At 53.3% G+C, this 21,427-nt stretch overlaps 6 protein-coding genes across 6 annotated transcripts; 3 read left to right on the top strand and 3 right to left on the bottom strand.

Annotated features, from left to right (window-relative positions):
- J4E88_002795 (uncharacterized protein) lies at positions 1–2,268 on the top strand (the record flags this gene model as incomplete). Its single annotated transcript, XM_049396453.1, has 4 exons — positions 1–272; positions 320–483; positions 534–910; positions 958–2,268. 4 exons carry the CDS (start codon positions 1–3, stop codon positions 2,266–2,268), a joined length of 2,124 nt encoding a protein of 707 aa, XP_049257801.1.
- Positions 2,269–3,665: 1,397 nt separating this feature from the next.
- J4E88_002794 (uncharacterized protein) lies at positions 3,666–5,591 on the bottom strand (the record flags this gene model as incomplete). Its single annotated transcript, XM_049396452.1, has 2 exons — positions 3,666–4,520; positions 4,569–5,591. The coding sequence occupies 2 exons, from the start codon at positions 5,589–5,591 to the stop codon at positions 3,666–3,668; spliced, it is 1,878 nt and encodes a 625-aa protein (XP_049257800.1).
- Positions 5,592–5,639: 48 nt separating this feature from the next.
- On the top strand, positions 5,640–8,976 carry J4E88_002793 (uncharacterized protein; the record flags this gene model as incomplete). The annotated part of the gene is made up of 3 exons (XM_049396451.1): positions 5,640–5,774; positions 6,044–6,397; positions 6,448–8,976. 3 exons carry the CDS (start codon positions 5,640–5,642, stop codon positions 8,974–8,976), a joined length of 3,018 nt encoding a protein of 1,005 aa, XP_049257799.1.
- Positions 8,977–9,933: 957 nt separating this feature from the next.
- J4E88_002792 (uncharacterized protein) lies at positions 9,934–10,719 on the top strand (the record flags this gene model as incomplete). The annotated part of the gene is made up of 1 exon (XM_049396450.1): positions 9,934–10,719. The coding sequence occupies one exon, from the start codon at positions 9,934–9,936 to the stop codon at positions 10,717–10,719; it is 786 nt and encodes a 261-aa protein (XP_049257798.1).
- Positions 10,720–11,054: 335 nt separating this feature from the next.
- Positions 11,055–17,159, bottom strand: J4E88_002791 (uncharacterized protein; the record flags this gene model as incomplete). The annotated part of the gene is made up of 7 exons (XM_049396449.1): positions 11,055–11,078; positions 11,105–11,810; positions 12,686–13,167; positions 13,236–13,408; positions 13,848–14,982; positions 15,033–16,768; positions 16,835–17,159. 7 exons carry the CDS (start codon positions 17,157–17,159, stop codon positions 11,055–11,057), a joined length of 4,581 nt encoding a protein of 1,526 aa, XP_049257797.1.
- Positions 17,160–17,822: 663 nt separating this feature from the next.
- Positions 17,823–20,306, bottom strand: J4E88_002790 (uncharacterized protein; the record flags this gene model as incomplete). The annotated part of the gene is made up of 3 exons (XM_049396448.1): positions 17,823–18,220; positions 18,270–19,437; positions 19,500–20,306. 3 exons carry the CDS (start codon positions 20,304–20,306, stop codon positions 17,823–17,825), a joined length of 2,373 nt encoding a protein of 790 aa, XP_049257796.1.
- Positions 20,307–21,427: the final 1,121 nt, after the last annotated feature.

Genomic DNA, 21,427 nt, shown 5'->3' with positions numbered 1-21,427 from the left:
ATGGAATCATGGGCCGACCATTTCCCTCAGCTCGAGGTCCGATCGCACTTCAACTTAACTCTCAACACGTCAGCTGTTCGCCAAGTTCCCTGGACGCAATCAAACACGACGAGAACTCTCATCGCGAGTCTACAGCTTCAACAGGTACAAACGCTTCGGACGACACATCTTACCCTTGGAGCTTTCAGCCTTGCCTTGACCTTGTTGACGGTTCATCGGATCGTGTCGGATGCGCGACGAGCTGCAGCTCTTCAGGTTCTCCCAAGAAAGAAGTCAGTATAGCATGATCGGAGTTTGCGACATTGCTAACGAGAACTAGGAGATTCAATGCTCTTCACAATGTCCACCCTGCCGAAACCTTTCCGCTTGCGTTGGCCTGCGGTGCCGTTCTACAACAAATTATCTTCGTATCAGTGCAGGGCACTACACTTCATAGCGTGTTCTCTAGAAGTTGCCGCGGACTTGCGATGGTCACATTTCCTGGTATGCTCGCATACACTACATTTGCGAACATTTAGACTAACGAACAGCAGCTATCTTTCTGATCGGATTCATTACCTTGGTCTTCGGTATCGAGGTAGCAGTCAGGGCCTACAAACAAGACCGATTCGCCCCACGCGGCAAGTGGAACACGATAATCTGTATCGCCGTTGTATCGTTCATGCTTCTTCTCTCCTGGATGCCGACTGTTGCCTGGCCGTCTCCGAACACTTGCTTTGGCGGGCTTATCTGGTTCCCCATGCGGTACGATCTTCTGATGCTGATCTTCCTTTCAATTCTTGTTTTTCTGCTGCTCATGGTAGCCGCTATGATCAGTATTCAGCTGATGAGAACGCCTGACCTGGACCATAATGAGCGAATCTCAGCTTCACGTATGACTTACTTCTTGATCGTTACCGCACTAATCTACGTGAGTATCTACACTACCTTTCTAGCCTCCCTAGCTAACAATCATAGACTCTCGTCATCCCTGTGGAAGTACAATCTCTTCGTCGAGAATTCATGGAAGCATTAGCCGCTTCTCGAGTCGCTGAAATCTCGCTGTTCTCGTCAGGAATGGTCATCACGTTCTTCCACCTCTTTCTCCGTACGAATGCGACACGAATGGTCATTCGTCCCATCGAAGAACTCAAGGCGCCCGCGAAACAACAACGACCGAAGATCCGTTTCTTCGGTCCTAGCGATTTGGAGATGCAGATCAGTGGCCCGATGGCATTGCAGACAACTCAGCGTTTACACAGTCAACAGGGTCTGATCGATGTTGGGCCAGAAAAGAACCGTGGTGACTTTGATCCCCAGTACTTTGAACGACCAGAGCGGGCTTTGACACCGGCATCGACCAAACCTGGAAGCCCTATCGATCCTACAAAGTGGCCTCTTCCACCTGCTCTCGACTACGAAACTACGAAACACGAGCGCAAGCAAAGCCAAAGCTATTCCTTGTTTCCCACACGCGCTGAGGAGGTACCTCGTCTTCCACCAACCGTTTACGATCCAAAGGCTACGTCAGACGGTTCCTCTGTTTCCAAGCTTGCCCTGCGACGATTTACTCGACGCGGCTCGGTCACGAATGTCGGCGACGCTTGGGACTTTTTGAGCAAGCCCAAACTACCGTTTGCAGAACGGCACCAACGCATGCAAAGTACCGATAGCAGTGCAACCGTCCAAATTGGTCTCCGCTTCTCAGTTGCGCCTGCCACGCTTGCAGCAGCTAAGTGCACACGGCTTGAACGAGATACCCCTCCGTTGAAGCGAGGTGCTACCGACAGCAGTGATGCTTCGTTGGCTCTTCCGATCCAGAAGCCTTCTACGACCAGCACATCGCCATCGCAGGAGATGCTTAGCTCCAGCGTATTCTCCCCTCCTCCCCCGCGTGGTGAGTCGCCAACACGACCCAGAGCGAACAGCCCAGCGCGGACTCCACCTTTCCCCATCACACCGGCAGGTCAATCCAGCGCTTACCTCCAGGCCCAACGCGAGAAGGTGCTACCCTCCCCACCCCCGAAGTCGCCAGCCTCCCCTCAACCCTCTGCTACTCCGGCAAAGCCTGCTGTCCCCGAACCTGCCTGCATCAGCGGACTGCGCATGAACCCTGTGACACTCGTTACAGCAGTTGGTTCACCTACAACATCATCGCAGCCAGGCACACCTGCGTCAGTCAACAACCTCACGCGAACGAACAGTGGCCATGCCGCTCCGTCACCTACAGCCCGTATTCCACTTGGCGCGGGCACGATGCAACGGACGCCACGCAACGGCTGGATCTAAGCGGAGCCTGAGGCTACACGAAACGCGCGAGGGTACCTTTCCCAACCCTATTTCCTTTCTTACTGCTAGACCGGAATCGGCAACGAGCCGCCTGTACGATTAACTGGGAAGACGCGAGTTTCTAAATTTCTTGTTTCCTTTGCTCTCGCGACTCTGGGTGGTTCGCGTCTGGGCAACATACCCACACAGGCGTTACGGTTTCGGTTTCATGTTTTGCACAACACCTCCTGCGACACAGCGTCTCGGCACATTGGTCAGGGTTCTAGCCCCAACTCCAGCTTGCCCTTTGTCGCATGAAGGTTCATGGGAACTTCAGACCCTTTCCGGTCAGGTCAGGCAAGGTCTTGACTCTCGACCTTCCATCCGTCACGTCGCTTACGATACGAACATTCATTCACGAACCACCGGTGCTGCGCACCCTGCTACGGAAATGAGCACGGCACGTCCGCTCTTTATACCCCCACACCATCACCTTTCCCATCTCTTCCTCTTCCTCTTCGTCTCTCTTCGCCCCCCTTGTCTTCCCACTGTTGTCTTTCTTCACGTCTCGCTTAGCACCCCCATTGCCTCTTCCATGAGCTCTTGTTAATAACCCGAGGAGATAGAAGGTGTTGAGCCTTTGAGTAGTATAGCCCGATTCTCTGTTAGTCTCTTTGATCAGATTGAAAGGAGCAGAAATATAAACAAATAAAAACCTTCTCCATATTGCCTTGCTATCATACACCCTAATGATTACTGCTCCGTTGCAGAACTCGCTTTCACCCGAGTTGTCGCCCCCGAGTTGTCACGCAAATGATACGTCCAAGGTATATACAACCCTACATCCTGCCAGCACCTCATACAAGAAAAAAACTAAACATGTCTGCAGACTACATTAACCCATAACCTTGCAAAGTAGGTGACCTAACGTTAACGTAGGCTCTAGGCTGTTCAGTTTTTCCCTAGGTCGGCGTGCCGGTACCTTCAGAATTCCACAACAAGCATCTCTGGGGTAACCCATCCACGGCCACTCTTTCCGACCACGTGCCAGTCACACCATCATGCGTTCCGCTCGAAACAGGAGGCGAATGGAAAACGAAAGATCTACGCTTGAAGTTTCCACCCGGGTTCCGGCTTAGCTGGCCTCGAGCGGACCAGGATGTGATTTGGAATACCAGACTTGAGACGAACGATGCTAGGGTCTTGACTTGCCAGTCTGCCATTGTGGACCGGGCCAATCGATGCCGAGATCTCATCGTACCTCGTAACGAGATATCTGGAGGCCTGAGGAAGACAAGACGCAGATGATGACGACGACGAAACAGAATCCGGACACGTTGATATCATTTCTTCATTTCTACGTAATCTTATATAACCATGACGCTTAGTATACAACAGAACGGCAGGATTTCCCCCCTTCATCGCCTCCAGCGTTGCCAGAACTTCCAGCCCACCTTCTCGTTGCCCTCTTCCGGCATACGGAACTTGGTCTGCTCTTTCCCTCTTCGTCTCCCCACCCACGCGAACCAAATCACGAGGCCTACTACCATGAAGGCTACAACGAGTAAAGTCTGTAACGGCTCTGCGAATACGGCTCTGCTCAGCAAGAAGAGACTGACGCAGCAGAAAATGATGGGTGTAGTAATCCATGTCTTGTATGGTCGTTCTAGATCGGGCTCGCGGACGCGTAGGATGATGAGGCCGAGGACGGTTTGGAAATAGAAGGCGTATCCTGCTACGCCATAGAAGGTCACGAGGGTGTCGAAGGAGCCGACGACGATGTAGATTGCGGTGAGGAGGGCGTTGAGCACCATGGCGGATATGGGCGTGAAGAAGAAGCCTGCGTCGGCATCCGCGAACCAGGCTACTAGCTTCTTTGGTATCTTGCTCTTCCCTTGTGTTGCGCTCATGCTGTGCAAGCGGATTGCCCGGTGGTTCTTTCCAAGACCGATGTTGCCAAACAGAGCGGGAAGATAGCCTTCTTTGCCGGCGGCGTATACTAGGCGGCCAGACGTGAAGGTCGTCGCGTTGAGTGCGCCAAAACATGACCCCGAGACGAACAGTGCGAGTATGAGGGAACCGACGGGACCGAAGACCTGCGATCCGAAGGCCACTGCGACGGTGTTGGACGATTCGATGACCGAGGTCGGGAGGACGAGGAAGTAGGATATGTTGGCTAAGATGTAGCACAGTATGACGAGCGGAAGCGAAGTGTGGATGACGCGGGGAAGGTCGCGGGTTGGGTTCTTGAATTCGGCGGTGACGTAGTTTACCTGCTGTCGTTAGTAGGAGTGGGCAGAGTTTCGAATCGCTTGACGTACATTGTCCCAACCGTCGAAGGCCCAGAGCCCGGCGTAGAGTGCCACTGCCCAGTTGCTAACGTTTTCGCTCGTGTCATCGAACCAACCGCGATTCTTCCAGTCCTCATTCGCATCGCCCTTGTATGAGAGCCCAGTCACCGCAACTACGATACCGATCACCGTGACTCCCGTAAGCGCGAAGAACTTCAGGAACATGAAGACGTCGGCGCTCCGTGTGCCCAGCTTCGTGGACACACAGTTGAGTAGCGTGACAGCCACAAGTCCCACCAGAGCCACGCCCTTGTTCAACCATGTGCTCGCGTCCACAGCTTCGGCGCCAATGATAGCGCGCACCAGATATTCTCCAAAGATTATGGCAATAATGGCTGCCGAGCCCGGTTTCAGCACCACGACTGCGCACCATGTGAACAGGAATCCCGCCCACTCTCCAAATATCTTGGACAGATAAACTTGTGCGCCGCCGTTCAGTGGTATGGCGCCTCCGAGCTCGGCGTAACTCGCGGCACCCGTCCATGCCAATATTCCAGCGACGATCCAGACTATGAGAGACGCGCCTGGCGACCCAGCATTCTTGTTAACCTGGGATGGCGAAGAAAAGATGCCACTCCCTATTATAAGCCCAACGACTAATGACAGGCCATTGAGGTATGTCAGGCTCTTGTTCTTCTCCAATGAGCCGCCGTTAAGCGCATTCGACGGGTCTAATGCTGGATTGGAGGGTGCACCCAGTGCTGTATATCCCTGCGCGGTACTAGAGAGAGGGAATAGGTTCGGTGCGAAATCGAAGGCGGAGGACACGCTGTAGGAGCGATTGTGCCGTGGTCTGTTCGGATCGTGACCAGCCGGATTCAGTTCTGACAGAGGGTCTTCATCATCGAACGACAGTCTACGCGAGGAAGGCGCGCCTGAGGCCGAAGACTCTTCGGAAGTCCGCCGTGAGGGGTGCGACGAGGAGGCCAGCGAGGCCAGTTCGAGGGAATCGCGAGTCGGCGGTGGGAGGTTGGAGTAGCGACCGGCGGCCATGATGCGGAGAGAATGTGGGAGAGATGCGCGCAACCCTATCTGCTAGCCATGGACGGTAATTATGATATGATGGGCGAGGCAGAGTGTAGGGGCAGTATCCAGCACCCCTTTCAAGCATTCACCGCTGCCGTGTATGAGTGGTGCAGCTTGCATGCGCTGTTGAAACCGACGGGCTCCTATGCCGTCATGGGACTAGCTCCCGTTTGAGCGCTAGAGCTGCATCCAAAAAATGTGGGAGTCGTTCAGGACTGGATGCTTGGCGCAGATCCGCGCATCCTCCAGACCATGAATGCGACACGTCCACGCCATGCGCATACGCCCAGGTGATGCGTCGTCTCAGTCTGCAGTCCGTAGGCTGGCGGCGCCCTCCACGCCTCCCAGTCCTCCGACCGCGCATAGCCCTACGATGGGCGAGTACACTGGAGAGAAAGTCAAGAGCTGAGGGAATCAAGGTCGAATCGCTCACTGCGAAATGGCAACCACATTGGGACCAGCTGTCTGCCCAATGGCACGACCTACGGAAGTCCGATAGGGGAGACGCATATGTGCTGCCCATGTTCCCATACCCCTCCGGCACCCTCCATCTAGGCCACCTGCGGGTATACACCATATCCGATGTTCTCTCCAGATACAAGCACATGCAGGGCTACAAGGTCCTACATCCCATAGGCTGGGATGCGTTCGGTCTACCGGCCGAGAACGCAGCCATCGAGCGAGGGGTACACCCGGAGAAGTGGACGCTGCAGAACATCGAGACTATGAAGAGTCAGATGAAGGAAATGGGTGGTCGGTGGGACTGGGACGCTGTATGGAAACCGCTCAGGATGTTTAGGCATGGGCTGATCTCTGTATGTAGGAAATACGAACGTGCGATCCCCATTTCTACAAGCACACCCAGCGCATCTTCCTCATGCTCCATGAGCGCGGCCTAGCCTACCAAGCCAAATCCCTCGTGAACTACGATCCCGTCGATAAAACCGTCCTCGCAAACGAACAGGTAGATGCCAATGGCTGCTCGTGGCGCTCCGGTGCAAAGGTTGAGAAGGTGATGCTGAAGCAATGGTTTCTAAAGATCAAGGAGTTCCAGGAACCCTTGCTAAAGGACCTGGACGCTCTTGCACGAGACGGCAGGTGGCCTGAGAAGGTTCTTGCCATGCAGAGGAACTGGATCGGCAAGTCTGAAGGCGCGCAGCTTTGGTTCGATATTATCTCGACCGATAGTGAAATGCGCTTTGAGCCTGTCGATGTCTTTACCACCAGAGCAGACACGCTGTTTGGAGTACAGTATATCGCTCTTTCTTTGCGTCATCCGATTGTTCAGCAGCTAGCCATCGAAGACGAAGAGCTCCGCGCCTTCATGGAGCGAGCAAAGGACCTTCCCTCGGACACCAAGGAGGGATTCAAGCTGAGGAGAATTGTAGCGCGCAACCCCCTCGCCCATGTTCAAGGCTCCACCGGACCCTCCGTACCTGTATATGTGGCTCCATACGTTTTGGACGACTATGGCTCTGGTGCTGTAATGGGTGTCCCAGGCCACGACACTCGGGACCATGCGTTCTGGCGAAAGAACGTCGGTGATGAGCCAGTCAGAGTCGTCGTATCTGCCAAGAAAGGCTCACTACCTTTGCCGCTTGTACCGCGCAGTGGTGAGGACGTCCCCATGACCGAAAAAGGCTTTGTTGCTGCAGACATATATCGCTTCGGGGGCATGACGTCAAAGCAAGCCGCGAATGCGGTTGTACAAGCAATTCTCGATACTGGAAAGCCGGCTGAAAAGAAAGCAAACTGGCGACTCCGTGACTGGTTGATAAGTCGGCAACGCTACTGGGGCGCGCCTATTCCAATCATCCACTGCGAATCTTGTGGTGCTGTTCCTGTGCCTGAGGCAGACCTTCCGGTTGAGCTACCGAACCTACCCGACAGCTTCTTCGAGGGCCGCAAGGGTAACCCGTTAGCAGAAGATGAGAACTGGAAGAAGACCTCTTGTCCTAAGTGCGGCTCGGCTGCTGAGCGCGAGACTGATACTATGGATACCTTCATGGACTCGTCGTGGTACTTCTTCAGGTTCCTAGATCCGAAGAACGAGCACGCCTTGGTCGACCCGACAAAGACCAATACTGGCATGCCGGTGGACCTCTATGTCGGCGGCGTAGAACACGCGATTCTCCATCTTTTATACGCGCGCTTCATCTCCAAGTTCCTGGCAACCACTCCAACATGGCCAAAGGGCTACCTGACGAATGGCGAGCCTTTCACGCGTCTCATCACTCAAGGTATGGTGCATGGAGAGACCTTTACAGACCCCGAAAATGGCCGCTTCCTACGCCCCGATGAAGTCGACTTGACCAATCCTTCCAAGCCTATCATCAAGGCCAGTGGAGTCACTCCGAACGTAAGTTTCGAGAAGATGTCGAAGAGCAAGTACAATGGAGTGGATCCAGGTGCCACGATTGCCAAGTATGGCGCAGACGCCACGCGTGCGCACATGCTTTTCCAAGCACCCGTCAGTGATGTGCTTGAGTGGGATGAGAAAAAGATCACTGGCGTACAACGATGGTTACACCGAGTCATCAAGCTGTCGACCGCACCATGGATACCTGATGATGTGACGGACGAGTTCGTTATACCCACACAGGTTGACAGGAAGCTCCTCAGTATCCTACAAGATGCTTCGACAAGCGGCGAATCTGAGAGCGCCACACGCGAAACCTTGGTGTCCACCCTTAAATCAGATGAGGCTCAGCTTTGGATCAAGACACAAGAGACCATCGCCAGTGTTGCAGAATCGTACTCGCAAACATACTCTCTCAACACCATCGTCAGCGATCTAATGACACTGACAAACACTATCTGGGACACGCCGCATGCGTCTCCGGTCACACCAATTCTCAAATGGTACTCCATGGCCCACCTCGTTCGCATGCTGGCCCCAATTGCTCCCGGTGTCGCTGAGGAAGCCTGGCATCAACTGAACACATGCACTGCGACTCAGACGAACGACAGCATCATCTCAACAGTCTTCGCAACAGGCTTCCCAACCGCAGACCTCGCCATCATACCGCTCCTCACCACAACGCGCAAATGTGTTGTCCAAATCGATGGCAAACGCAAGTTCGACGTGGATATCCAAAAACTCCCCAATTCGGTCAACCCCAAAGATAGTCAAGCTGTAACCAAGTTTGTGCTGCGTAAATTGGTACAGACTCCAGAAGGGAGGGAGTGGTTCGATAGACAGACAGGTAAGATCTGGAAGTTGAGTGCAACGGATGAAGAGAGTGAGGAGTTTGCTGTCGTTCCGGCGGGATGGAAGGTCATTGCTGTTAATGGCGGTGCGCTATGTAATTTTGTTGGGCCGAAGAAGCCTAGGTTGGAGAAGGGTCGATGAACATATGTATAAATACAATCTCACATCTCACCAAAGTGTCGTGTACGAAGGATCCTGATGTCTTAAGCTGTGATTCAACTCGTAGGTCGCTAGTCACGAGGGAGCCTAGCCATACCTAAGCTGTGGTTCCTCTTGTAGATTGCCGGATACAGAGGTACTCATTATACCATGCTGCTCTTCATTGCCTAGCTGGCTGAATACAAAAGAACATGTTGTCGTCAAACTGTTGTTGATGTCCTGGGTAGCTGGATACGTGATCTTATGTCCAGCGAGTCTACCATCGGGGCAGATCGCGAATACCTCCAGGCATGGCTTTCGCTGAGTAGCACGTAACTGGAAGTGACGATGTATGCTGCAGTCAAGACACAAAGTTAGGGTGTTCTTGCACTATCTAATGTTGCGCGCGCTCTCACCGCAGTGCCATGGCAACGAGCGTTTGCGCGTTTGCTCTCACCACGCGCTCCACCACAACACAACCGCGCGAATTCAGATCTGTATTGAACTCAATTTGACTGCTCTATATATTGTAATTAATTCAGCTAATTCTCATATAGCAAAGACCTGCAGGTTCGAGTGGAGTGAAACGTGTCTTTACATCTTGAAACAAGCCATAACATCCTTCCGAAGTATTGTTATATTTTTGCCCTTTGTTCGAACTCAGCTTGGTACCGTCCTTAATATATGAATTTCTAGCATCTTTTTTGCCCGCGGGTGCGTTGGCTACGGAGCAGTCGAAGTGAAGGTGAAGACGCGTTTGAGATCGCGTGCTACGCAAAGTGACAGTGACCGAGGAATTATCCGCGGTGAAGGCCTGTTTCTTATTTCTACGCTTGGTGCTGGGATACAAAAGCTGTCTTTTGCTGCCTTCGACTTCTTCTCTCTAATCCTTCTACCTCATCATCTCACTACTTACCTACTACAACACACTTCCTACACACCATCACAACAACCATCACAATGCAATACGCATACAACACCCCCGCTGAGCGCACAAAATTCATCATGATGCGCTTTGGCGACGACATCTACTGGGGACAAGTCTCCTCTAGCCTGAAACAGGGCGATGAGGTCTACAACGCGCTCCGCGCCACCTTCTCCGGGGTTCTTGAACCCACTCAAGACATCATCATCTGGCATCCTGAGCGCGATGAGAAAGTCCGTCTGGACTACCACCACCTTGTCGAGGGCCCGACATACCGCATCGAAGCCACCTTTGGTGGGCGTCAACAAGGTTCCGGCGCTGAGGCGTCTGGCGCCTACAAGAAGGCGCAGAAGTACCTCGAGGCCATTCGCAAGCATTGGGAGTTGGGTGACGACAGCGAGATCTTGCCTGAGTGGATTGCGCCTCGCGACGGTGAAGGCAATTTGGTCGCTCCGTGCGATTGGCCTGCACGCTTTGCCGGTGACGTGCGCAAGCTGAGCGGCCACAGTGTTGGTAGATACCAGGTCGCGATGGGGTATCTGGTCGCAACTGTGGAGGCTAGGCGTGAGCGAGGAGAATACCCGGGCGAAGTGACGAGCGGCGACTGCAAGACCGCGATGGCGCGGATGATGACAGGCACCGCCGACCAGGCGTACGCCCAGCTACCAGAGGAGATAGCGGCTACACAGATGTTCGCGGGTGGCCTGGCAGAGGCGGCACAGCAGGCCCTGGAGGAGATAGAGGGCGAGGGAGCGGCGGTTGGGTCTGGGTACGAGGAGGGCGGCAGATTCAACATCGGTACACACTTCCGATCTGCTTGAGCATTGGGGACCGAGAGGTATACATGTAGTTGCTGATTTTGCTTTCTGAATGTGATGACAATATGAACGTCCTTCAATTCAAGCCCAAACTTCCTGTCTCCTCCGCAAGATCACGAACACTTTTCAAGGCCTTACAGATACCCTTGTGAATCGGCCAGTCCCGCTTCTGATGCTCGACGCTACAGTACCTTGCCGACTTACATTGCGAACATGGCTTCAGCCCCTCGGACTTGCCACACACTTCACAGCTACGCACCATACTGTCGCCCTTACAGAAAATCTTGTGATTTGGCCAGTCTCGCTCCTCATGCTCAGCACTGCAATACATCGCCCACTTAATCCCACACTTCGAACATGGCCTTGACCCCTCAAACTTGCCACACACCTTGCAGGCGTGCTCTGCGTCGTACTTCATTTGCTCCGCTCTGAAGACTTTCATAAGTTCGCTAGCCCCTTCTACACATTTCTTCGTACCGCAAGTTGGCACGATGCCAATGACAACAAACGGTTGGGGCGTGTGGAGTTGGGAGACGCAGAAAGTCTTTCCGTATCTTGTCGGGGCTTCTTTGCAGACTAAGCATTTTGGACCACTCCTTGTGTTGAACTCGTTCTGGTGTGCTGCGATGATTGGAGGCATGGCTTCTCCGAACTCGCGTTCGTATGTTGGGGGTGGGCTCGAGTGCATCTCTGGGGGAATAATGAGAGATGCGGGAATCTCGCAGTAAAAGTCCCAGGGCTTTACTTCTTGGAAGCTTAGAGGCGTACAGTGCATACGTACGGTGCGAATTCCTGGTTTGGGTTGCGCTGTGCTCTTAGCTTTGTCTTTTCCCTGGCTCTGCTTGCTCGACGAGGCGCTGATACTTGGCTGACTGGGCCCAGATTGCTGTTTTCCCTTACTCGGTTCAGTTTTCTTGTTCTTTTGCTGCGCTGGAGCCGTGTTGGGGGTAGACGTCGAGGTGCTTGATGTTCCGTTTTCTTCCTCGTCAAGGAGCTTCCAAGCCTGGCAGGTTTCCTCCAAGTACTCTTTCGCGAACTTCAGGTCTTCGCAAATACGCTTATGTTTCTTCCAATCAGCCTTTTGATGCTCTCTACTGCAATATCTCGTCACCCTACATCTGGCACATCTCATTGCTCCATCCTTCCGCCCGCAGTGGCAGGGAGTGCCATTAGATATTTTGCTTTGGAGATGAGCTGTGGTCATTTCCATCATCGCTTCGTGTGCTGCGATCACTTTTGTCTTACAGGACCGGCTTCCGCAAGTGCCATAAACGTTTATCCTGATTTGCGGAGCATCGAGATGTAGCAGGCACTCCGACCTGAAAAGCAAATCGGTAGCCTTCGAGCTGCAAAACATACACGGATGTCTGGAAACTGTCTGTTTACACTGAGGCCGATGCTTGGATTCGATGTCCAAGAGTGTGGAACGAAGCTGGGCTTTGTATTCGGGCGTCTCTCGAACCTCCAATGGTGCCCCCAATAGATTGGTGGGCACGCTCGCAGCGCCGTCCCAGGAGGGAATGTTCATGACACCTTCACTCCCCCGGTAATTGATGTGGAGTAAGATGTTTTGAGTAGCCATGATTGAAGGTTGAAGGTGGATGAGGAGGTAAATTGAAGCACATCAGAATTGAGAGGTTATGATCAACGCACTGACCAGCATTGATGCGCTTGCTAGCCACCCCTCATGTGCAGACCATTCTAGAAGGATCGCAACAGATCAATTGATCGGTCTCAACACAGAGGTTGACATTATTCAGTCTAACCTCAACCTCTCGCCCTAGCCTTCAATCTCAACGTTCCACTATCCTCTTCCCCACTTTCTTTCTTCAACTGTGCCTCAATCATCCTCCCAATATTTCCTCCATCCTGCATCACACCCCCTCTCAGCAGCTCTGTAATAACGCGTCCTCTAACCACCGTCTCTTCAACCACACCCTCAATATTCTCAGGTCCTATACGCCCATACCAGATACCCGAGCCCTTCAATGCATTACCTTCCATATTGGGAGGTAGGTAGATGATGACATTGCCAGCATACTTGTGCCCACCAATATGACTTATCAAGCCTACATCCGCATCTATACCCCTCCGCTGAAATTCAGAGCGAAACGAGGATTGTAGCAATGGCCCGAGTATACCGCAGCGCTGATCACGGCCGCCGTGCCCGCATATCAAGATCGTGGGTTTGGTGATATTTTCCGCCTTTGGCAGTTCGGTCGCTTTCGACTCGTCGCGAAGGAGATGAGACTTTTGCTCAGCGGAGAGACCATCGTGCATGGAATGGAGATTCCGAGCCTTTAGGTATGCTGTCGCGAAGTTGGAGAAGGCTTCGGGAGTATGCGGGATATCCGGTATGCGTTTGAAGCTCGGGAATAGCAATGCCGTTGTCGCGCCTGCCTTATCACTCTTCGGCAATGAGGAAGCAGTAATGAGGACATTCGTGAATGGCTACATGATGCGGCAACGCGTCAGCTTTCCAAGTATCATAGAATGACCGTACTGGGAAACAGACCTACATCAAACCCAGGACCGCCTTTTCCAATCACACCTTTGAGCCCTTTTACAAACTCCCCGGTCTCGCCCTCCTCCTGCTCGATGTTGCTGACCCAGTCTTCCTTCCCGGTACAGAATATGACCTGTTCAGAGTACGCCGCCATAGTATTCAACAGTGGTGTCTTGCGATCAATGTCTAGATCGGGAGGCGTTGCCGCGCATTCGCAGCTCGGTGACGGACATGATTGCGTGTACGGTATCGCGGATTGGAAGCGCGTACGAGTCGTGGAGAAAGAGCGAAAGGCGCGTGGTACAACAGCCCGAGAGATTCGGGTGAAGGACATGTTGCGAAGTTGGCGTGCGAGATTCTTGGGGGCGATGTGGAAATTGTATGGGCGTTTCGGAAAGCATTCCGCGATGATGACGCGAAGTCGGGGTATTACAGTACACTAGCGCGGGCTCGGAGTTTGGTGCACACCGAAGGTCACAGGCAATTGAAGATTCAGAAGACATGTGGTCGGCAACATAATTGATAATTTTAGAGGGTCTCCTCCATATACGTGTTTGAAGTGCACCTGACTTATCCCAGAATTAACCCCTATCATGTCTCCAGCCATGCATCCCGCCGCTCAAACGCCCGCTTAAAAGGCCACCGCCGCTGTCTCCACCACCGAAACCTCCAGGGCTACCAAAGCCACCGCTCCGACGATTACCACTACCACCGTTGAGTAGCTTGTCGAACTGCTCAATACTTACTATTGCACGTTGCTGTACGTCGTTGTCTGCATCGCGACCCAGCTGCTTAGCGCCTTCCTCGAAGCCCAGTTGGCGAAGGGTGATGGCACGTTCACGCGTAGCGGCTTCATCGGTATGATCTTCTATCCACACCAGATTATGCAGCATCCAGGACAATGCGACGCGGATGTCGCGACGAGGGTGAGTGAAAAGCTGAAGAACATGCTGCATGAGAGTGGTCTGCGAGATGAGAAGAGAGCGGTGCTGAGGCCGACCATTGGCGAGATGGACAAGAATATACACTGCGGCCAGAATGAGTTCGGGGGCGGGATAGGTCGCCCAATTTGGCTGTGCCGGGGTGTTTGTGGAAGAGGAAAAGGGTGTGCGGTGGCTAGTGCTTGGCCAGTAGCTTGGGGCTGTAGCACTGGGTTGAGCTTGTGACATCATCTTCGGCCGGATCTTAGCATCGAGAATTTCGAAGAACCGACTGTGGCCAAAGGTCTTGAGCAGGTGGTCGATCATCTCACCGGAAGCTTTGTCTTCTGAAACAAAGTTCCGGATGAAGTCCAACGCTTGTTCTTGTATACGGATATCGTCGCGCTCGCCGTTAAGCCTGTTGTCCTGTTCGTCGTTCTTGATCTGTTGTAACCGATCGCGAATGTTAGTTGCACTTGTATACCGTGAACCAGGACGTTGATGCCGTCGCATAGACGGTATACTTTCGGTCATGGCGTCATCATCCTCTTCGGATGACGGCTCTTCGTCCACATCCATATGGGGCTCGTCAACCGCATTGAGGATATCGACTTGCTCTCCTGCTGCGTTGGGTGTGCCCATAGCTGGCTTGGATGGTTCTCCATTGAGTACTTGTACGAGCCAGCCAACACCGAGCTCCTCAAGGCATTGTATCTTCATGGCATGTGGTAAGCCTAGGCACAAGTGCTTGAGCGCCCAAAGGCTACCGAAACGAAGGTCGAAGTTTGCGGATCTACATTGTTCGCAGAGCGTTCCCAGTACTCCAGACTCGACGATCTCCTAGTAAATACATTAGCATGGAAAAACCACACAATGAGCATCGTACTTACAGTTCGCATAGGTGACACATCAAGCACCAAGTTGGTGATGACCTCCGTAGCAGCAATCTGCACTTTGACGTTCGGATGCGTTAAGAGCTCGAAGATCGGCTGTGCAACTCCGTGATCGATCAAGCTGGTCCTCAGCACACTGACAGACCTGGAAAGCGACCGTATGACTTTACACGCAGCAATGAGCACCGAATCTGGGTTGCCGTCCTTCGCTGAAGAAGACGCGCCCTGCTCGTTGCTTTCACGGTAAGGAACCAAGGCTTCGATGATGTGCGTTGCAGCGCCCATCTCAATGACCATCTTTCTCAACGCATCTTGGTCTCCTGCTATCGCCGCCAGAGCCAGTAGCACACTCTCTCGATACCTGAACGCGTGCAATACATCGGCGCTTAGTCCAGGTCTGCCCAGTGTGGAAGATGCAGGGTCAATATCTGGGTCTTTCACTTCGTGAGATAACGATCGTGGTTGCCAGAGAGGCTTTGAAGATGTAGCCGGCACATCGAACGACTTCTTGAGGATCTGAATAAGGGTCGGTAGGGTTCGATTATGGACGGCCGCTGTTTGAAGAGTCTTATTTCCTGCAATCAGCTCCGCAAGTACAACTGGCGAGCGTTCCAACATGAATCGCATCTCATCTCTTGAAGCAGGGCTTAGAGTATTAGCTCTTTTCGCTTGCTCTGATGTCGGACTTGAATCTTCAATCATCTTCTCAACGAGAGGGATGATGAGATACGAGAAGTGACGCTCTCGTGATGTCTTGGAAGGGTCGTTCAAAGGCCAACGCTCGCCGAATTTCTTCAGCAGTGCTAGCATGCCACAAGCAGATAGACGTTCTCGGCCTTCACCGCGGCGGGCGACGTATATAAGCCATATGAAGAGCGGTGACTCGGATTCGTCAGTGATCACACTCCGACTTGAGTTCTGCTGCAGCGAGTCCATACTCGGTAGTCGAGAATAGTTGTCCCCGGTGACAGAGCCATAGGCACCAAGCGCCGGCCATTGTTTGATGTACGGATCTGATTTGCTCGCCATCGTCTGTACCCGTGGTATTAGCTTATCCCACGATGCCGCTTGTGTACTTCCATCTGATACATTCCGCTCCTTTGGCCACCCAAAAAGCTGCTGTATTGAGTGTGAATACAGGAAGCGTGCGGTATAGTAATGCGAGTCCTTAATGATGACCGAAATGGCTTCCATAATGTCTGACAAACGAATCCGATCTATCGGCGTCAAAGGCGATTTCTGAACACTGTTCGAGCCGTCACCTCCTGTTGTTGTTGCCTGACCATTGGAATGCCTCCACTCGGTTGCGGGGATACGATCGTCCATGGCGGCGACAGCAGCAAGTTTGTCAGCGAGGAGATCCAGTACTCCCGCATCTACTAGCATCTTCTTCTGATTATCTTCTACGCACGTCTTCGTGATGAGCCGGATCGTCGAGTCAATCTGTTGGTAGGCCTTCATCGTGCCTGTCGGTTGCGCCAGTATCTCGGCCAAGCTGTCAATGACAGGCCTGGTGTATATCGATTCGTTGACGGTAAAGGCGAGAGACGATCGGGAGGATGATTCGGAGTGGTCGAGCCAGGGCTTTTCTTGGTTGACTGCATCGACGATCTGGTTGAGGGTCTTGAGGGTCGTGGTAACGAGTTTTGAAGGTGTCTCGCTGGGTCGTAGCGCTTCAAGCAGGGGAGGTAGTACGTGACCTGCCAGAAGCGGAGCGACGAATGCTGGTCCCCCTGTATGTCTCAAATATCAGCCAACATGTTCCTTCACAGTAGTATCGGTTCGCGATGCGCGCTCACCATTCGCAAGGCTACCGGCAACGAGCGTGGCCTGGAACCTCAACTCATCCTCAGTCGTCCACTCCTCGGCGCTCTTTCTGGACTCATTGAAGAGCCCAGAGCTGTGTCCATTGGTGACGTTTCTCCTCCTCTTCCCACCCTTCCTAGCTTCCGCCCGTAGCAAGCCCGCCAGTGGTTTCACAACACCATGTGTCACTGCCAATTCCTTCCTCTGCTCGTGGCCGACAATCTCATTCTTCAGATTCTGGAGCGCGGCGAGCTGTGCCTCGGGCGTGCTCGGATTCGCGAGCTCGCTGAGCGCGGGAGGAATCGTTGACCGGCCCATGGCGTAGACGGAGAGCGAGCGGGTTTTCGGTAATGGGCGTGTGCTACAACCGACTGGCACAGATTAACGGTCGTCGTGCAGCCTCATGCGAAGAGGTTCAGTGCTGGGCGCACAAGCGTGTGGCAATGACGAACGGCGCAATGGAAGCGTCCCAGGGAAACTGCGGCTTGAGAGGCTGGAGGATCGTAGGAAGGCGCAATAGAGAATTGTATCACTGTTCATGCGGCAAGTAAGCGCTAATTCAAAACAGTCGTCAGTCGCGATGAGAAGTTTGCGAGGTAAGTCATGCTTCGCCGCGTGGTCGCGAGGGAACTTTGATGATGCACAAAGCCGCCCGCGCTCCATCGCGTTGGCGCAAACGTCAGAGTCGCGCGATAACACTTTGGTTATCGCCACGTGATCGACCCTTCATGCGAACCTTGGAAGTCGGTCCAAGGTTTCCATGTCCGAACAGAGCAAATGCGTACATTCATAACGTGTTACATAATCATGACCTTAACTCCCATGAGTACCGTTACAGTCGTGACACGCATCCCAAAATCCCTTCCCGATGCCACCGTCCCGCCGCCAAGACAAAAGAGAATCGTGTAGCCATCAATACAAAAGGGTGCCGAAGCAGACCCAGAAAGATGCAAATGCATAACCCTCAGAAGATTCTTCTCTTCATCCATATCCATAAACCTCGGTATCGTTCTCCTTCACGACACCCCCCTCAGTAAGTATGACAACAGCCACACATGCCGCGTACGCCTCCCGAATCGCACAAGCCATGCACGTCTCCTTGATGTTTGCCACAATAGCACTATGCCCATGATGCGCGCACCATGCTCTTGCGAAAACCTCGTTATCACTCACACCCAGAGCCTCTATAACGAGTACATTGGTAACTTGCTCGTGCGCGCTCTTTTGCTTCTCGTTCATGAGTGTGAGGGCTTTCTTGCCAGGAGAGGATTTGGATGACGTGGGACGGGGTATGCGACCGGACTGGGTGCCCCAATCATGGATGTCGACGAGGCCGTCGTCAATCTTTATGGCTTTATAACTAAAGTCGTAGAAAAGCACTGATGAATGTTAGCATGTGACAAGCTTTTGTCGAGAAATAATCCGTACCATGAGGGCCCTGGTGGCAGGGGAAGGCATTGATAAAGTCGACATTGTATCGCAACTTCATCACCCAGCTCTCACCACCACATGCAAATGAAATACCAGCATCGAACAGTATTGGAGGACCAGCAGCATGTCTGGTTCCTTCCGGACGCTCCTTAACGGGGATGAAGCGAAGCTTCTCCATACGTATGAGGTCTGTGACATCTTCGGTGTCTGGCATAGGAACCTCGTAGTCGTCCACGGGATACATGTCGTCTGGCGCGCCCAAGGGATTGCTGCGCTGATCCATAGACTCTACGTCGATGGAGACAAGCATGGGATCCGGAGACTCGTGCTGTCTGACCTTCACGCACTCTGTCCGCTTGAGATCCGGGGTGTAGATGCATGGTCCAATCCAGCCGGCAATCTGTTTCACCCCGCGTGCAGCACCCAGTACTTTGCCAACGATAGACTGTGATGACCAGTACGTGTTCGCTCGGTATTGGAATCCAGATGCAGGGTGCACATGAGTCAGGTACTTTAGAGCATCCCCGGTGTCTCGGTCACAGTCTATCAGACTGTTCATGATGAGCCACGGGAGTGTCCGACCTGGCAAGATAATCCCCGAAAACCAGGACATGGCATCCGCGGACCGATCCTCGAGCGCTTTCTCTTTCAGGTCCTGCTCGTCTAGGACATACTCAACCTCATCCATGTTCGGCCATTTGAGCGTTGCCGCAAAGAGCCTCAATGCTTCGATCTGTCTGCTCTTGCTCCTCAGATCGAAGCTAAAAGTGCTCTGGGTGGATGATGTACGCGTTTTCGTAATCTCCATATTCTCGAGCCACCGTTGAGCCACTGCTAGGTCCCATGTGATAATGGCTGGGAGCTGCAGGATAAGCTTTCGCTTAGACTTGTCCGTATGATGCTTGGAGTGTATTCGAAGGTAGAGTTCCACTGACAGTAGCAGTTGGTGGAAGAAGTCTTGCTTCCTCTGCGGATCGGGAGAATCAAACCACTTCGCCACGACCTGGTTCTTGGGGTGTGAGAAATCTACCCATTTCGGGTTGCTTAGTACTGTGATGAGATCCGTGATCTGCTGGTCGATCCGAACATGGCGGCGTTCTTCATCGAATCGCTCCGGGTCTTCGATCAGTGTACCGTATAGATAGCGATATAAGTCCTCAGGATCCTGCGAAACCAATAGTTAGGATCATTCGAACCAAAGTACCCCGAGCACGACTGTTGACTGACATCTTCATTGAGGCCGCTCTCTAGGGTCTGTAACCGGTCCAGAATCTGAAGGAGCCTGATCTTCCGTGGCTTGACCTCGCTCGCGAATTGTGTAGGGGGCTGACTGGTCCTCCACTTGCTGACCCAGTTGTTCAAAGTTGTGGTTCCTGCACTCTTGCCAAACGCGTACGCCATGCAAGGGTACTCGTGAGCCAACCACGGAAACTGGCTATCAGACGCACCCGTCATGTTGAGCGAAATGTCCCGGTATGCCTCCTGCTGGAAAGATGCGCGGTCCGTTCGACTCTGATGCTCAGCTTCCATGACGGCATAGAAGCGATCGTAGCCCGCTGGTGCGTTTGCTATCGCATCGCAATATCCCTTGAACGACGACGCACCGGCACATATGAGTTCCTCTGCCTGGTCAGGTTCCAGCGCATCCTCCGACGTGTATCCTTTCGGCGGCCATCGTCTTGACTTGCGGAAGTCCTCGAGCGGGGTGGGCTGGGAGTAGGACTCGGAGCGACGATGCGGAACGAGGGTCTGGTAAGGGACCATGTGGGCGTCTCCTCCGCTAGACAGCGGCCTCGTGGGGTTTGGCTCGGAGCCGTGTCTGGTTATGCGTGTGCGCGTGACTACGGGCGATGTTCGCGTTCTTGGGTGCTTTCCCACCTGCAGTTGCTGGAACCCATTTGTGAGTTGCGGGAAGGGCTCGGGGAACGCGTACGGGAGGGCAGACGGCGCTGGCGGTGCCTCGGGGCGAGGCGCGCTCCAAGGACTGTCGTACTGGTGTTTGATACCATCCCAGCGGGTGTATTCCGAGTTCATCTCTTACGCATAGCACTCTGTGTTGGAGAATTACCTGAACCTCTGGTGCCAGTTAGTGAGTTGTCAATTACAGAGTGATCAAGCAGCATGGCGGAACTATCGACGAGCAACTTGAGCACGTGCGAAGGTTTCAGACAAGCCAGGGAAGTAAAGCCAGAGCTGGCGAGGAACACAGAGCGCTCGATTGGGGCCGTGGGCTCTTGTGACATATACACACTCACCCTCATAGTACTATAGTCGCGCTACTGCCGCCGCCAGAGGAGTAAGACGCGTCTGCCGCGGGTCGGGGTGGAGATCACGTCTGGATCGCGAGGTGCTCGGGGTAGCGCCGGCACACGATTGCTCTAATGTGACCTCGTAAAGACAGACGCGTGGAGAGTGTAGTGGGGGTGGAGAATGAAGGACGGAGGGTTTCAAGTCAGGTCATGTTCAACTCTTGGGTCAGGGTCACCACTACCTAAGCCGACATCGTTGATCAAGGTCGCGTGTAGCATACTTCGGCTCTCCCTGCGCCGTGGCATTTGCAGGAACCTCCGTCGTCGCAGCAAAGGAGCGCGATAGCACGAAGAGCTACGCCATAGGGGTGGAGTGTTAGCCTCACTCTGCGGCACCCGTGCGTCTTACGACTGGGGTATGCTAGCAGCCGATTCTACTCGTCCACGTTACTCACGATGCATGCTCTTAGCGGCTTGACCGTGGTGCGTCTGCCAAAACACCATTCACAAGATAGTGGCATGCATATTGAAAGGGGTTGATGATTTAATTTTGCTGGTACTTTACAAGTAATACTTGCTATTCAACTTTCTCACTCGCCTCGTGCATCCTGCGCTCGTCGTCTACCAAACAAGCGGTCACACGAGGGCAATGTTCTGCTTCATCCCTAGCTGTTCTGTTGCTCTGAAGCATGCCTTAGGCTTTTGATAGCTACGAGAGGCGTCACTGTGACGGACCGTGCTGGTGGCATCGAAAAGATGCCTATGAGCGTGCTCGCTGATGGCACGAGCCTGAGATGATGTAGTGATGTGCCTCCGGCAGCTCGATAAGATCCCCCGTTGGAGGAGAGGCTGTAGGTGATAACTCCTGCCGAGTCATGTTCGCCAGCTCATCAACATCCAACCAGC

Source organism: Alternaria novae-zelandiae (assembly GCF_023758075.1).
Source record: "Alternaria novae-zelandiae strain BMP 2774 chromosome Unknown scaffold_4, whole genome shotgun sequence".
NCBI lineage: Eukaryota > Fungi > Ascomycota > Dothideomycetes > Pleosporales > Pleosporaceae > Alternaria > Alternaria novae-zelandiae.
Note: the sequence above shows the minus strand (reverse complement) of the source record. Positions and strands in the feature narration are given on the sequence as shown.